Raw genomic sequence first — 15,490 nt, forward strand, 5'->3', positions numbered from 1 at the left:
TTTAAGAAAAGTTAAAGTGGGCCATTTGATGATCATATAAGGTCCAAAATGAGACCCGCGTGCTTCATGTTTACTCAGCCAATCAATCTTGGCTTCAGTGCGCAGCTGCAGCTCCAGGCAGGCGGGCGTGCGCATTTCCGCTCACAACTCTTTTGCGGTCGAGTGGAGTGAGGCAGGGACCGGGTTGAGGATGATGCCGTCGCCGGCTCATAGGGCCTCCCCGTCGGCCTTGAGTCTTCGGCCAGCAGCTCTCTTGTGGCTGGTACGGGTGTAAAATGCAGCAGGTCACACTGGCAGCGCTGGTCGGCCTAGCTGAGCCTGGCTGCTCGCCTCCGCCGCTCCCATTTCAGCTCCAGTAATACTTGCCCCCTCTCCCCTTTAAAAATATAGATATTATCGGGGCTTTATTGTTTTCAGATCAAAAATTTCCCTAGCGGCTCGTTTGGACTAAAAATGGCCGGAGATGGCGGCGCTCTAAAGGATATCAATGAGATTAAGTCGCAGTTCCGGACCAGAGAGGGCTTCTACAAGCTGCTCACCCTCTCCGACTCACAGCAGCGGAGCGGGCTACCAAGGGGTTCATCCGCCGGAGCCACGCTGGGCCCCGCGGCTGGAGCCGGCCCGATTCCCAGCGCAGGGGTCGGGCTGCTGCAGGGGCCCGGAGCCGCCGCTGCAGCCGCAGCCGTCGCCTCCTCGACGAATGCCGCAGCCAACTCCTCCCCGGCGGGTTTTCTGCCGCCTGTGCGGGTCTCCATGGTCAAGCTCCAACCCGAAGACCCAGGCGAGGAGTCGGAGCGGGTGTGCTTTAATATCGGCAGGGAGCTTTATTTCTACACGTACACTAATATCAAGAAGGTGAGCCCCGGCCGGATGGCCCTCTCCCACCCGGGTCACGGGAGCAAGTGGACCGTCGGTGTTAGCCTTGTATGCTAACTAGCCTAGCACATAGCTTCCGTTTCACGGCTTCTGGACGTGCGAATTTGCCGTTTATTTCCTGCTAGTAACAAACACAACGTTTCATTTATTTAAACTGTCTTTGGTGTTACGTGGTGATTCAAGCTAATAGTAAAGAAGGCATCACAATTAGTGTGTTTAGATGCCCTTTGAGGGTGAGTCACGCAGCAGAAGGTGGACAGAGGTGGTTGAGGAGCAAAGATGTCAAAAAGATGCGCTTCATGACTCATCTTAGCTGATTCAAATGAGGCAGTAATCCAAAGCACCTTCGGTGTCATCACACGGTAATAAGCAGGCTAAAGACTTGGAAAAAAAGTTTGGTAAGGGATTTAAAGATGGGGTTCAAGCCCAGAGTTAGGGTTACAATCCTCTGTTAATTTGCTGCAGGTATTTGGTGTCATCACATTTTCTCAAGCTACTTTGTGTGTGTGTGTGTGTGTGTGCGTGTGTGTGTGTGTGTGTGTGTGTGTGTGTGTGTGTGTGTGTGTGTGTGTGTGTGTGTGTGTGTGTGCGTGCGCGCGCACACGTGCATCAGGCAGTGGACCTGAGCAAGCCCATCGACAAGAGGATTTACAAGGGCACGCAGCCCACATGTCATGACTTCAACCAGTACTCGGCTTCGTCTGACAGCGTGGCACTCATCGTTGGCTTCTCAGCTGGGCAGGTGCAGTACTTGGACCCCATCAAGAAGGAGACCAGCAAGCTCTTCAATGAAGAGGTACTGAATGCAATGCAGTTTCTAATGAGGTGTTCAATCCAGTGTTAGGATTTCAAATCAGGGTTAATTTTAAGGCAAGGTTCGGGTTTCTTAAATCAAGATTTAAGAAATTTGATGTAGGGTCTTGTCACGGGGTTAGGTAAGTATGGTTAGGGCTTCATATGGAATCTTGGGTTAAGGTATTAAACTAGGTTTGGGGTTTCAAGCCAAGGCTGGACTTTCAAAATGGTGTTTTGCTTTTAAATTTGAGTTTCAAGATAGGCTTTGGGTTTTCAGTTTCATTCCTGCTTTTGGGTTTCATACTAGGATTTTAAGTCTGGCAGTTTATGTGTAAAGGGTTTGGCTGACAGGTTGATGTTAATTAGGGTAAGTAACTACTGTTTGGGTTTCAAGCCACCAGATTTCAGATAGATTTCAAAGTACAGTATTGAGATAGGCTTAGGGTTTCAAATTAGGGTTTCAAGCCAGGGCAAGTGTTTTCCAGTGTTTGCCTTTTAAAATAAAAATGATTTACCAATGTCAAGGACACTAAGAAGCCTCCAATTTGTCTCCCATTTTGCCTGCGCAGCGTCTTATCGACAAATCCAAGGTGACGTGTCTGAAATGGCTCCCCAAGTCTGAGAACCTGTTCTTGGCTTCTCACGCCAGCGGCCACCTGTACCTCTACAACGTGGAGCACTCGTGCGGCACGGCTGCCCCTCAGTACTCGCTTCTGCGCCAAGGCGAGGGCTTTGCCGTGTATGCCTGCAAGACCAAGACACCCCGAAACCCTCTTCTACGCTGGGCCGTGGGCGAGGGCGGCCTCAATGAGTTCTCTTTCTCGCCCGACGGGGTCCACGTGGCTTGCGTGGGCCAGGACGGCTGCCTGCGGGTCTTTCATTTTGATTCCATGGAGCTCCAGGGTGTGATGAGGAGTTATTTCGGAGGCCTGTTGTGCGTCTCGTGGAGCCCAGATGGCAAGTACCTGGCCACGGGAGGCGAGGACGACCTGGTCACTGTGTGGTCTTTCGCTGAGAGCCGGGTGGTGGCCCGCGGGCACGGACACAAATCCTGGGTCAACGTGGTGGCATTTGACCCTTTCACCACCTCCCTGGAGGACGAGGAGCCTATGGAACTCAGTGGGAGTGAGGAGGACCTCCACCAGGGTGGGGTGCCCAACAACACCGCCCCACACTTTGGGCGGGTGCGCACCAGCAGCACCTTGTCACGGCTCTCTCGGCACAGCTCCAAGGGCGGCGGCTCAGCAGCCGTCACCTACCGATTTGGATCCGTCGGGCAGGACACGCAGTTTTGTCTGTGGGACCTCACAGATGACGTTCTGTACCCTCGCCTGCCGCTTTCCCGCGCTTTTACCAATACTTTTGGACCCACATTGCCCACTTCTGGGGGTGGTGGAGTGGAGGGCCACCACCACCCGCCTGTTGTTGGCACTTCCAACCCTCCTACGCTGCCTCTCCCGCTCCCTCGGTCCCTCTCCCGTTCCAATTCACTTCCCCACCCTGCAGTCGCAAACACCTCCAAGAGCCAGGGCACCACAGAGGGCGGTACTGGGGTAACAGGAAGCGGCACCGGTACGGTGGGTAGCGGCCCAGGTAACGCGGCGCCGTTCAGCATCGGTCGCTTTGCCACGCTTTCCCTTCAGGAGCGCAAGTCGGACAAGTCAGTGGTGGGGGGCGGGGTGGAGAAAGAACACAAGCGCTACCACAGCCTGGGTAATATCAGCAAGAGTAACGATAAGATCAACGTGGCACCGCGGGGTAGCGGTCGCCTTGACGCCGCCAAGGTGCTGGGCACCACGCTGTGCCCACGCATGCACGAGGTGCCACTCCTGGAGCCGCTGGTATGCAAGAAGATCGCCCACGAGAGACTCACTGTGCTCGTCTTTATGGACGACTGCATCATCACGGCGTGCCAGGAGGGGCTCATCTGCACCTGGGCCAGGCCTGGCAAGGCGGTACGTACAGTCGACCTTTGTAATCTGAAGGCTGTTGCCAAAGTTACTAGGTCGCAAGTTTGATGCTAATTGGACAGTCCAAGCCTGTGATGAACACTAACTGTTAACGTCTTGCCATCTAAATGACTTTTTTTTTTGGGGTGTGTTTTCTCTTGCAGAACTTAACAGCACAGAATGGAAACTCTCCAAGTGGCACCGTGGTATAGCTGCACCTTCATCCCTCTACCCACGACCCCAAAATGGAGGGCAACCGTCAAGACCAGACCACCTCACCGATGCAGTATTAAACCCTCCACTCATCCTGCAGAAGCCGCGGCCAGCTGTATTTAAGTAATTTATTTTATCATGAGACTGTGTAGTAATTTATACTGTAAATAGTAAAGTACTCTAATGGCAAAGAGGCTCTACGGGAAGCAATTGAACACATGGCAATGCACTGAATGTCATGACGTCACCGTCTCTTTTAAATTCACGCCGGTTGCTCTTGAAATGCTTCGACGGGTTTTGAAAGTGACGTGTCACACTTGGGTCCAAGTCACATGGCCACACGCAGACACCCACTGTCTCTGGCGGTGTAGCATCATACTGTATGTATGACCGACTCAGTCGTGTTGCACTAGCAAGTGTTGCACAATACTATGGGGATGAAGATGAGAAAAAACTATAGAAGAATAATTCAATCTTGAAATTAAAATCATTCAGGAGGAGTTTCTAGGGAAAGGTCTTTTCGGAAAGTCATTTCTCAAGTTTTTTTCTGCAAAGAAAATAATGCAAGTCTTGAAACTGAAAGATGAGTTTTAAAAGTAATAAATATACAAGCTTCTTTGAAAAATTCACAAATGTTCAAGAAAACTTGCCTTATTTCCCTAATTTAAGCATTTTGCGGGGATACTGGCATAATTTTACGGGAAAAAATACACAATTCCTAAGGAAAAAGACTAATTTTAAATCTTCAATAGTTAAAAAAGTATGTTTGAGAGAATAGCAGATTTTTTTATTTTTTTTTAAGAAAACTCAGTCTTAAAGTGGATTTTTTGTGAAAATAGATTCTTTTCAAGTAAAATGCAAATTTTGGGACAGGAAAAAGACATTTTTCGACAGTGTCACTATTCTGTTGACACATTTTGCTTGTTTTTCTTGTAATATTATGCCATTATTCTGGTAGTATTTCATATTTTTTCTTTCCAGTGTGGCGCCAATCCTTTTTGGTAGTGTTGCACGTGAATTGCCTCTCGCAATAATTTGCACACAGAAAAACAATTCACAGTTCCTCCACGCACTACCTGGTGGACTTCACTCAAAACATATGTAACAGATAAATCCCACACTTCTTTAAAGTGTCCTGTGAATCTTTTATGCTTTGCAGCGACAATAAAGACGAGCCAAGTATGTTTGTGTCTTTCACCATGATGATGTCATTGATGCCTCTCTCGCTCTTATTCCAGATCAGGAAGTTATTCCGATTGCCCTGCTCGATTTCCTTTTGGATAAACATGATACTGTGAGCACGCAGCACATACATGAAGATGATTATATTTTTTATAAAAGTGATATACATGCGCACTACCACAGGAAAACAAAATGTTAAGTACCTTTGTAACCTAAGGGTGACCTTGCAAATAAACACCTTAGTTCTAAAAATCGCCTGGCATTGTGCTGATGATTAGGTGAAACCCCTTTTGTGAACACCATTACAATAAAATATGCCATTAAAATGATACTATTAAAACAAAGAATACAACTTCCATGAAATAAAACTTTAAAATTTAATTTCAATTATATTACATTAGATAAAAACAAATCCATAGAATAAAATATGAAACTCATGGGGAAAAATAGGTTATTCTTGACAATTGCATAAGCACTAAGGTGATGTAGACAAGGCACTATATTAAAGTGCACTCGATTTACCATATTCATAAATGTTTAAATTTTCATGAATCTTTTTCCCAAGAAAAAGTTTGTTTTTGCAAAACAGTTAAAAATGGGGAAAAAAAGTTGTCAGACATGAAATGAAATCCAAGTGTAATTGTTACGATTTACATTAACTATACAACACAATCATTTGATAATTACACTGCCACCGACTCTGGGTATCTAGGATTTTTGTGGCATGTAGTTTGCCCAAGTCATGTTGCCGTACAATTCCCGCCGCAGATCGCTCTTCGGGTGCAGATCGGGTCACCGCGGCTCAACCTTCATTGCACCTTCACTGAAGATAAACAGCAAAGACGAGTGAGGGGTGGGGCGACCACAAAAAAGTTCGCCAATCAATTCGCATACAAAGCGGAAAATGCTTGTTTGCTTTCGAGAATAAAGTCGAATTTAAAACAAAATGTAACCGTTGCTATAAATAGAGCAATTCATATTTTGTTGATTTTTGTTGTAACCTCGTCTGAATATAAAGAAAAGTTCCGAAACTGGTTTGGTTAGTACTCGATATTTTTTACGCGCGACTCTCCAAAGCAGAGGTGGGCAAAATGTGCTCAGTAATATAATTGATAACGTATTAATGTGGATAAAGTAAATAACTGCTCAGTGGGCCTGGTTAAAGAATGCGGTCTAATTTCAGCACATTACACGCCTCTCCTCTAAGGTTTGTATCACTCTCGTGCCCTTGTCTGCTGCTGGGAAGACCTGTGACATGAGCTCCTGGTGACTTCAATCTTGAAAAGGTGCAACCGGAAAAGGTATTTTTCTTGGACACGTCACTCGCCAATGTTCCGGTTTTTTTTTATTTTTATGAACTCCCTGACAAAAACAAGCCACAGGATATACATCTCAGCACCAGCAGACTAACATGGACGACATAGACGAAGCTAATGTGACCGTCAAAGGGTAAGATGTCGTCAAATTGCGCCCTTGTTTTGTTTTTTGTCGTGTACAAACTTTTGAGAAGAATGAGTCGAATGAAGAAATCATGACCGTGACTTCTCACCAAATTCATCGACGGTGACAAAAACCGAGCGTTTAAAGCGACTATTGTGATATTGTGATGGGTGGTCCCTGCTATCGTCTGCTAAAAAAGTTGACATATTTGGCTCCTTGATCCCTTTTAAAGCGTCGTTATGTATTGCCAAATTAAGCATCTATATTGAGTAGTTGTAGTTATAATAGTTGTAGTAGTTATAATCGAATAGTTGTAGACATGTTATGTGAATTCTGAAATACTTATTGAAATGCTGTGAATGATTGAAATGCAGAGGGTGAAACGAGCTCGAATGGTTTGAATCGGTCAAAAAATGTATGCAAGATAAAAACTTGTTGTGCAAATCTGGGGATTGAGAATAAAGCCTGAATGAACTGAAATAAAGTTTCAAATTTGAATGTTTTCAATGGGTCAAAAATGTTGAAGCAGGAGGTTGTGTACACTTTTGACGTGTGGAATGTTTTAAATTGTAAGAACGTTATTAAAACTACCACTGTAAAACTAAAACAAGTTATGTAAGGTTAAATAAGGCTAACCAGTAATGACTGCAAAACTTGCAGAAGTTGAAATATGTATATAGTTATTATATATATCATAAATATGGATGCTTAAATTAGACCATCACAAATCCTTCAAAAGTTTCACAAGCCCAAATGACAAATGAACGATGACATGGATGAGCTTTACGTTTTTCAATTTTATAACTGCTCACTAATTATTATTCTAATAATCAATTCGTTTGTCAATTTGTTTGTTAATTGAGGAATCTAGCAGGGCAGAAAATGCATGCAACTATGTATACCATGATTCAGTTAATGGTTTGAAACGTGCAGTGTTAGGCAAAGGGGGAGGGGACCCTTCACTGCACACAGGCTGGTCGCTTGTTTGTTACAAGCTAAAGGTACAAGATGTAGTCCTGTGTGATCAGCAATAAAAGGCATTGATCAATCATGGATTATTGCCCAAAAATACGTCCGATTGCGATCAGAGGCTGATCTACAAGCACATAGTGAAATATTCTTTTGAAAATAGGCTTTAAGCTGTTTATTTAAACTGTTTACTGACAAACATACTTGATCAGGTTAAAATAAGACTACTGTAAATCCTCAAAGTTGTGTTGTGTAACCCACATGCGCACACAATCACTTCCTGTTTTGATGAACAGCATGTTCCAATCCATGTGGGCCAAAAGTTCAATTTGCTATTCAGTTAAATCTCTGCCTCATGTCCTCTCCTTGAAACGTGTATGTGTGTGCACATGTTCTTGTGTATGAGTGTGTGTGTGTGTGTGTGTGTGTGTGTGTGTGTGCATTTCCTGTCTCCCATTCAGAAGACACGCCAATATAAACAAACCAAGCACCTCTTGTTACTTCTTGCATCATTTCTCTCTCTCGCTCTCTCTCACTCTCTCGTCTATTTCTGTCTGTCCCTCTATTGCTCTCACACACAGACACGAGCCAAGTTGCACAGGGGCTGAGTGTTCCTGCACAACATCAGTTTATTGCGACGTGTGTGTGTGCGTGCCTGGAATGGAATTGAAGTACGTGTGCGTGCGCGCGCGTGCGTGCCTGAAATGGAATTAAAGTGTGTTGTCCTGTCTGAAATGTTTTGTGGTTGCAGGGGATGAGGTGGGGTAAGGGTGAGAAAGGGAGGGATAGGTCAAATGGCGAGTATCCAGCAGTTTGTCAACAACTGAGAAGCCCTTTTAAAGAGATTCTCTCCTCTTTTGGACTTTCCTCTTTTATTTTGGCAATCCCAAGTGTTTGTGCAGCAGAAGAGTTGTTATTCGCCTTTGAGGGCAGAATATGGGATGGGGTCTTGTTCTTAAAGTGTTCCCCCCGCACGCCCAAGGGACATTTTTAACATTCCTGCACCACATAAAGGCTTTTCGGTTTCATTTGAAGGGCTCCATCAGGTGGATGTGGATTCTCAACCGGTGGGTCAAGGCCTGGAATTAGGTCACAGACCTGTGATAGGTGGGTTGTGAACAGGTCCTAAAAAATAAAAATAAAAGTGGTTCCCCAGTTTACGACAGTACCAAAATACAAGGTTACAAATGGTGCGCAATAAACTCCTTTGCACTATGGCGTAAGAATTTGTGGCCATGCAACAAAAGAATGCATGCTCAATTCTGCGCTGGAATTATTGTTTTTCCGCTTCATCAAGTGTTTGTCATACAAATACTTTAATTATGAATTTACTACTATGTTCACATTCCAATAGAAGAACAAATGTTTTATTTTATTCTCTTCCTGGTTCAGGAGCAGCTCAGAGCAGAGAAAGCTGCGTTCTCGCGATGCGGCTCGCTGCAGACGGGGTAAGGAGACAGAGCTATTCTACAACCTGGCTCGAACCCTACCCCTACCCAGACGCGTCTCAACACATCTTGACAAGGCGGCCATCATGAGGGTCACCCTCAGCTTCCTGCGTATGCAACGCTTCCTCCATCCCGGTAGGAACATGCCCTTAAAAATGGCCGCCTCTAATCAAAATGGCTGCATGGACTATATTCAATTCAATGATTTGGTCTCAGGGTCTGAGAGCCCAAGGGCGTCCGACGAGGAGGAGGAAGATGAGGACTTGGCAGATGTCCTGTACGCTCAAGCGCTATCTGGCTTTATTGTGGTGATTTCGGCAGAAGGAGACATCATCTATCTGACAGACAACGTCAACAAGCACATCGGCATCCCACAGGTAACGATGCTTCATATAATACAAAAACGTACGTTTAAAAAAATGCACACGTATTAGGGAATACAATTGGAGAGCAAAAATGACAACAAAAATAGTCCATAAATAGAAGGTGGAAAAAATGTACAAAACATATATGACAAAATAATATATATATATGTATCATACAATAATAAATTAAACTTGTATAACAAATATTGCCACGTACGTTTGCCTCACAGGTCAACAGTTGGTCACGTGTTTGGAAGCAGTTCAAATTACAGCTTTAGGGCATATCACGCGGACTTCAAATGCAGCCTTAATTTGACTTAGACCGCGCCGGTCTGTTGTCTGCTTCTACTTTGTGAGGCCAAAGAGGTGCGTCGCATGTATGTTTGTGTGTGGAGGGTGGTCACCTCGCGTTTGTGCTTGGGTTCATTTTTGAGCAAGTACTTTCTCACTGAAGTCTGTAGCCATCTCGTTAGACAGTTTTCCCCCGCAATTAAAAATGAAACAATACCATGTCGAAGTGTTTTCAGTATTTATACTTTTCTGCAAAATCCGGGGGAAAGGGGACAGGATGGTAAAAACGGGGGTTGGGACCCACAGACGTATTCCACAAAGCAACTCTCTACAAATGCTTTCAAACCGTAGCAATGAGGGGGTGGAGGAGCTTTACGACAGGATGTTCTTTGTCCCCGTGGGCTGTTGAGCTTGTTTAGCATCTTTTAACATTGCACAGTCCAACCAAGAATTCTCAAAATAGTACAAATATGGCCACCATTAAAATACCGCAACAATACACTCATAGAAAAAGTTAATGGTAAAAATAAAGATAATTTAAAATAGTACAAAATAGCGAAAGATGACATATATACAACAATCAGCAAAAACACCCAAAAAAAGAATAATAAATAAAGAAAAAATACAGAATATTTGTTAAATATTACAAATAAGCCACAAAATAGGCTTTACTTAACAAAACCACCAATATTAAACAAAATCACAGAAATGTTAGCTGAAAACTGAAATACAGACATATGACTAAAATGCCAAAGTATTACAAATCCTATCTCAAACCTTAATCCTGGTTTCTTACCCTTCTTTACCCTCTTCTCTTATTCTTCCTGCTCCTTCTCTCCTACCTTGGAACACTTAGTCTCCTCCCTTGCTCCTTCTACTCATTTTTTATTTGCTCCTTCACTTGTCCCTCTTCTTTCACCCCTGTGCCCTATCGTACTTCTTTTACTGCTCTTCTTCCCCAGTTTTCTCATACTCCCCTTCCTCACACTTTCGTTCGTTTCATTTTCCTTTTATTCCTCTCCCTGTTCTTGTCTCTTTTCCCCACTCCTCCTCCCTCTACTTTTCCTCTGCTCCCTTCTCCGCTTTCCGCTGCTCTTCCTGACCCTCTCCCTGATCCTCCTCCTTGCCATTCTCCTATTCTTTTGTTTCTCTTCCTCCCCCTTTTCTATATTTGTAAAATTAATATGATTGTATTTGTTTGTGTTTTCCAGTTGGAGCTTCTGGGTCAGAGCGTGTATGACTTTGTTCATCCGTGCGACCAGGAAGATCTCACGGACCTCCTTCAGCACCCAAGTTAGCTCAACCCAATTATATATTATATATTAATGATGATAATGAAGTTGTATGCAGTGTATACACAGTAAAATCAGCTTAAAGAAAACATCTGCTCTTTTTGTTTTTAGTATGCGGTAAAAAACTGAGCGGGGGTAGTAAGCAAAGCCAGATAAACTTCTTCCTGCGATTGAAGAGCACTTTGACCAACAGGGGGCGCACTGTTAACCTTAAGTCTGCCAACTGGAAGGTATAGTTGCACACACGTATACTCTGTAAATGCTGTGTTTTAACGGATTTACCTAGTTTAAATGTTTTATGGAAAACTACTTTTCAACAAAACAAAAAGTGAAAAGTCGTTTTGTGGTTTTAAAGCCCTCAATTGTCTTTCTGTCAGGTGTTCCACTGCACGGGTCACATGCGTATGCTGGATGACTCGTCTGCAGAGCCCTCCAAGGACGCTGTCATGACACTGCTTTGCGAGCCCATTCCCCACCCATCTAGCGTGGACTTCCCCCTAGACACGTACACCTTCCTCACCCGCCACAGCATGGACATGTACTTCACACAATGCGAGGGCAGGTGAGCACCAAGGCGCCTGTCCCAAACATCCACATGGAATAAAATCTCTGGCAAGCACATGTTGAATGTTTGCTTTTATTGTAATATTAAGTGAATTTTGTTTTTAACTTTTCCCTCAGTTGCGGTTCCAATCGGAGTTTGTAGGAGTAGTTATTCTTTTGGGAATCACAAATGAGGTACAAGTAGTCATTTTGTGTTTATTTACCAGGTTGAGCGAACTGGTGGGATACAAGGCGGACGACCTAATCGGCCGCTCTGTGTTTGAGTTTCATCACGCGCTGGACTCAATTCATGTCAACAACAGCCTGCGCACATGTAAGTTGTTTTGGTATCATCCAAGGGTAGAGAAAAACAATTCAACGTTCCTTCACTTTGATTTACTTTATTTTTCCTTCTTTGTGGAGTGCTGGCCAAAGGGCAGGTGAGCACCAGCCCCTACCGCTTCCTGGCGAGCGGCGGTGGCTTTGTGTGGGCCCAGACTCAAGCCACCGTCCTGTACAACAACAAAACGTCACATGCCGAGGCCGTGGTCTGCCTCAACTTTGTGCTCAGGTACGCTATAGACCAGGGCTGGGCAATTACTTTTCCAAACTGGCCAACTATATTGGCCATTGAGGCACAACCTCGATTGTGTTCTATGTGAAGTCAATGTCTTGAGGTACAGTCGTCAATTCAATGATTGTTGTAGACCCTACTTGTGTAGATATGGTATAAACTGCTTTAATGGTTTAACAAAAATGTTAAGTGGATTTGAAATAATATGAAAATGTTTTTAGATCATAAATTGTTCATTTACATTACAATTTTAACGGTCAATATTGGCAACTCTAAATATTTGAGTCATGCTTTTCATGTCATGGTTCGTTGCTATTTCTAGCAGGGCTTGTCCATATCCCTCACAAATACCACAGAATAATGGATGAATAATGAAATAAGAGTTACACTTCATTGTTCTTGGCAGTGCCGTGGAGCAGTCGGACGTGGTTTTCTCCCCTGAGCAGATCAAATCCGAGAGCCTCGACAAAGACACCGATGTGGGCGAGAGATGCAGCAGCAGCACGCAGGAGATTCTTCTCCCGCCCACACCAGAAGACGCAGATACTGTCGCTCCACTGACAGGAGGTGGGGCGCCATTTTGACTGTATCTATTTTTTATTCCATGCATTTTGTTGTGGCTGGTTGTTTACATTCTTAAGAAGACAAGTAAACAAGAAACAAACACCGCGATTCATTTCTTAAAAATAAAGGAAATTATTTCGACAAATACTGATTTTTGAAAAAAAATAATGGTTGATAGAGATTTATAAACAGTGCTATTTAAAAATGTAAAACAATACCTGCTCATTTCTAAAAAATGACTGATAGATTTGCAAACAGTGATAACAAATTCAAAAAGTGGGAAAAATACTGTCGTAAAATTATTTTTTTTTCAAACCTCCAATATACAAAAAAGATCAAAAGTAAACAAAATCACCTGAGTGTAACAAATCATAAACAATGTAAAATATGAGCAAAAGGAGAATGTACAAAAATGCATTTAAAAAAAAAAAAATCATTGCACTTGTTTTGCGCAGATTTTGTAGCGCTTTCCTTCGCCACACCACAAAGCCCAAGTGACGTCCCCAAGAACCCTCAGGACCTTTGCACTCCCCAGCTGCGCCAGCTCCTCCTTCCCATCTTCAACCCCGACACTCCCCCGCAATCTTCATCCTCGGCATCCTCCTCACCGGATCCTGAGCCGGTAAATCCTAAAATTGCTCCCATAACATGAGACACGAGCTGAAGGGTTGTTTTTGTTCAGAGCGATAACGGCGGAATGGGTGACGTCAATAAGGTTGAGAAGTTCTTTGCCTTTTGGCCAGAAGATGGTGAAAAGACACAGGATAACGTGCAGCAGGTGAGCCGCAGGTTCATTGGGTACACACCATTGACAGGCGATGGAGAGAATAAAAAGTTCTGGGGGATGTTATCATAACAATATGACTTTCATTATACTTGTGAAATTGTAATGTATCATACTTTTGTGGTTTATTTTAAAATAATTTTGAAGTACATATTTTGGTTTCAAAATATACAAAAAGATATTTAAAAAATGTAGGTTTTTAAAAATAATCGAATGCATAACTCCCTTGGCATTTTATTTTGTAAGAAAAATAAAATACAATTAAACCAAGGTAAATATATAACATCAATTTAAAACAGTCATTTTATATATTTACTCTTTAATTATAAAACTAACACAAATACATCAAACCTAAGTAAATGGATGTGTGTTATCAGGTGATGGATGGTATGGATCTGGACATGTTGGCTCCCTACATCTCTATGGATGACGACTTCCAGCTCAGCTTCTTCAACACCATCCCAGAGGCCAATACTGACATTAACGCAGAGCTACCACCTGAGCTCGCCGCCATCAATAGGAAACGGTAACAAACCATATGGAAACATGCAGAAGAAAAAAATAGATATGCAAGATATGCAAAATGATGCTATGATAATAAAGTTGCAATAGTGGCCACCATGTTGTTGTTTTCAGGGCTCACAACCTGGATGAGGATGCTCTGTCCCAGCTGATGGCGGAGAACGTCAAGCGTCACAAGCACAACAGCGATGCCGCCTCCCCGGAGGACCGGCTCTTGCTCAACCATTCGCTACTGGTGAGCGAGAAATGATCTTGTGGTCGGAGTGGAAAATGTAACTGTTATTGAAAGTCAATGCTGCTTTTTTTTTAACACAGGGTAGCCTGAAGGAGAGCCAATCAGATGGGAAGCTGGGCACCAAGGGGCAAAGTCATCTTCTTACTGACAGGGATCCCATCTTGGGGAGCATGAGAGGACTCTGTGACACCACATGTAGGTTTGCACAACTAAAACGGCTTCAATACATTGGAAATACGATATTGCACGTGCAGTATAAATGTTACACAGACATGTACGCATACATATCATTAACTAAGTATTAATAGACATTGAACTACATATGCATAGTCATTAAATATGATGTAAATATTACGCATTGCAGATAAATTGACATTAAATTTCATATGCTATATTGATATGAAATCTAACATTTGACATGTTTGACAGCGCTGCTGCTGGACATCTTCAAATCCCAGCCGCCCCCCGATTTGTCCCCTATGTCCTGACCAAGCTGTCATTATCGTGGTGGTCCCCGTCTTCATCGTCATCTTTTCTCTTATGCGCACACTCAGATGGCGGCCAGCCAACCAGCTACTTTATAAGCTCAGAAAATGATGATGCTTTGCTGATCTAATGCACAAAGGCCTTTGAGTGGCATATTTTTGTATGCTTAATTACCAATCATCTGTACATTTATCAAGTGGAATCACTTTTGAGGGGCATTTATTTGTGTTTCTTCTGAATGAATGCCCTGGGCGAGTGAAATCAGATGATCCAACACTCCTTATATGATCATTTAAAAAAATACAAAAACGTATTCACCTTTTGATTTATACAAGTGTACTATAATCATGCAGTAGTTGAGTACCGAGTTTAGCATTTGCTAGTTTTTGGATTGACAGTAGAAGGAGTAAATTGCCAATTTTGGGGCATTGTTGGTTTTGGAAATGTTTTTCCGGACATGAATTTTTGAACAAGGTTGGTAAAGATTATTTTTAATGTGCCTAATAAAATAAACGGTTTTAACAGCAGCGATATTCAATGTGTCCACACTAACAAAAACATGGTGAAAAATATTTTTCTATCTATAAAATTTTAGTATATAGTATCGATATGAAAAGTCTACCATGTACCAGTGGCTGCAAAAGCATTTTTAGTAGACTGTAGTATACAAATAAAGATGCGGAACAGCATAGTAAATGATACTTCACTGCGTTGTTTTTCACAAACATCAGGTTTCGAAATTAATTTTACCATTTCAGCGAGTTGCTTCTCTATGAAAGAGGATTAGGGCCAGTGAAGAAGAAGAAAAGGGGGTGACAGGATTCTTACTTTTTTTTCTCAGAATTCTGAGAATAAAATCAGAAGAATTCTGACTTTAAAGTGAGAATTCCCACTTTCTGACTTTAAAATCAGAAAGTGGGAATTGAGTCATTCATCTCATTTCGTCCAATATATCTTTGATT

At 43.1% G+C, this 15,490-nt stretch overlaps 2 protein-coding genes across 2 annotated transcripts; both read left to right on the forward strand.

Annotated features, from left to right (window-relative positions):
• Positions 1-87: 87 nt before the first annotated feature.
• LOC148395129 (WD repeat-containing protein 20) lies at positions 88-5,015 on the forward strand. Its single transcript, XM_088381087.1, has 4 exons — positions 88-855; positions 1,490-1,672; positions 2,241-3,626; positions 3,785-5,015. The coding sequence occupies exons 1-4, from the start codon at positions 454-456 to the stop codon at positions 3,830-3,832; spliced, it is 2,019 nt and encodes a 672-aa protein (XP_088237213.1). The 5' UTR covers positions 88-453; the 3' UTR covers positions 3,833-5,015.
• A 1,307-nt stretch (positions 5,016-6,322) lies between these two features.
• hif1al (hypoxia inducible factor 1 subunit alpha, like) lies at positions 6,323-15,055 on the forward strand. The gene is made up of 15 exons (XM_088380693.1): positions 6,323-6,464; positions 8,817-9,007; positions 9,089-9,249; positions 10,740-10,821; positions 10,932-11,050; positions 11,198-11,382; positions 11,591-11,697; positions 11,787-11,934; positions 12,344-12,504; positions 12,957-13,123; positions 13,184-13,279; positions 13,663-13,811; positions 13,922-14,042; positions 14,123-14,237; positions 14,472-15,055. Exons 1-15 carry the CDS (start codon positions 6,427-6,429, stop codon positions 14,528-14,530), a joined length of 1,899 nt encoding a protein of 632 aa, XP_088236819.1. The 5' UTR covers positions 6,323-6,426; the 3' UTR covers positions 14,531-15,055.
• The last annotated feature ends 435 nt before the right edge of the window (positions 15,056-15,490 follow it).

This window comes from Syngnathus floridae, chromosome 7, assembly GCF_059516105.1.
Source record: "Syngnathus floridae isolate MCC-2025c chromosome 7, RoL_Sflo_1.0, whole genome shotgun sequence".
Classification (NCBI taxonomy): domain Eukaryota; kingdom Metazoa; phylum Chordata; class Actinopteri; order Syngnathiformes; family Syngnathidae; genus Syngnathus; species Syngnathus floridae.

Bases quoted from the DNA above. Each gene is read 5' to 3' on its own strand.
- LOC148395129 (XM_088381087.1), top strand. From the start codon at position 454: ATGGCCGGAGATGGCGGCGCTCTAAAGGATATCAATGAGATTAAGTCG. The intron at 1,673-2,240 runs GTACTGAATGCA...TTGCCTGCGCAG, and splicing joins GCAAGCTCTTCAATGAAGAG to CGTCTTATCGACAAATCCAA. The intron at 3,627-3,784 runs GTACGTACAGTC...TTTCTCTTGCAG, and splicing joins GGGCCAGGCCTGGCAAGGCG to AACTTAACAGCACAGAATGG.
- hif1al (XM_088380693.1), top strand. From the start codon at position 6,427: ATGGACGACATAGACGAAGCTAATGTGACCGTCAAAGG. The intron at 10,822-10,931 runs GTTAGCTCAACC...TTTTGTTTTTAG, and splicing joins GGACCTCCTTCAGCACCCAA to TATGCGGTAAAAAACTGAGC. The intron at 12,505-12,956 runs GTGGGGCGCCAT...TGTTTTGCGCAG, and splicing joins TGTCGCTCCACTGACAGGAG to ATTTTGTAGCGCTTTCCTTC.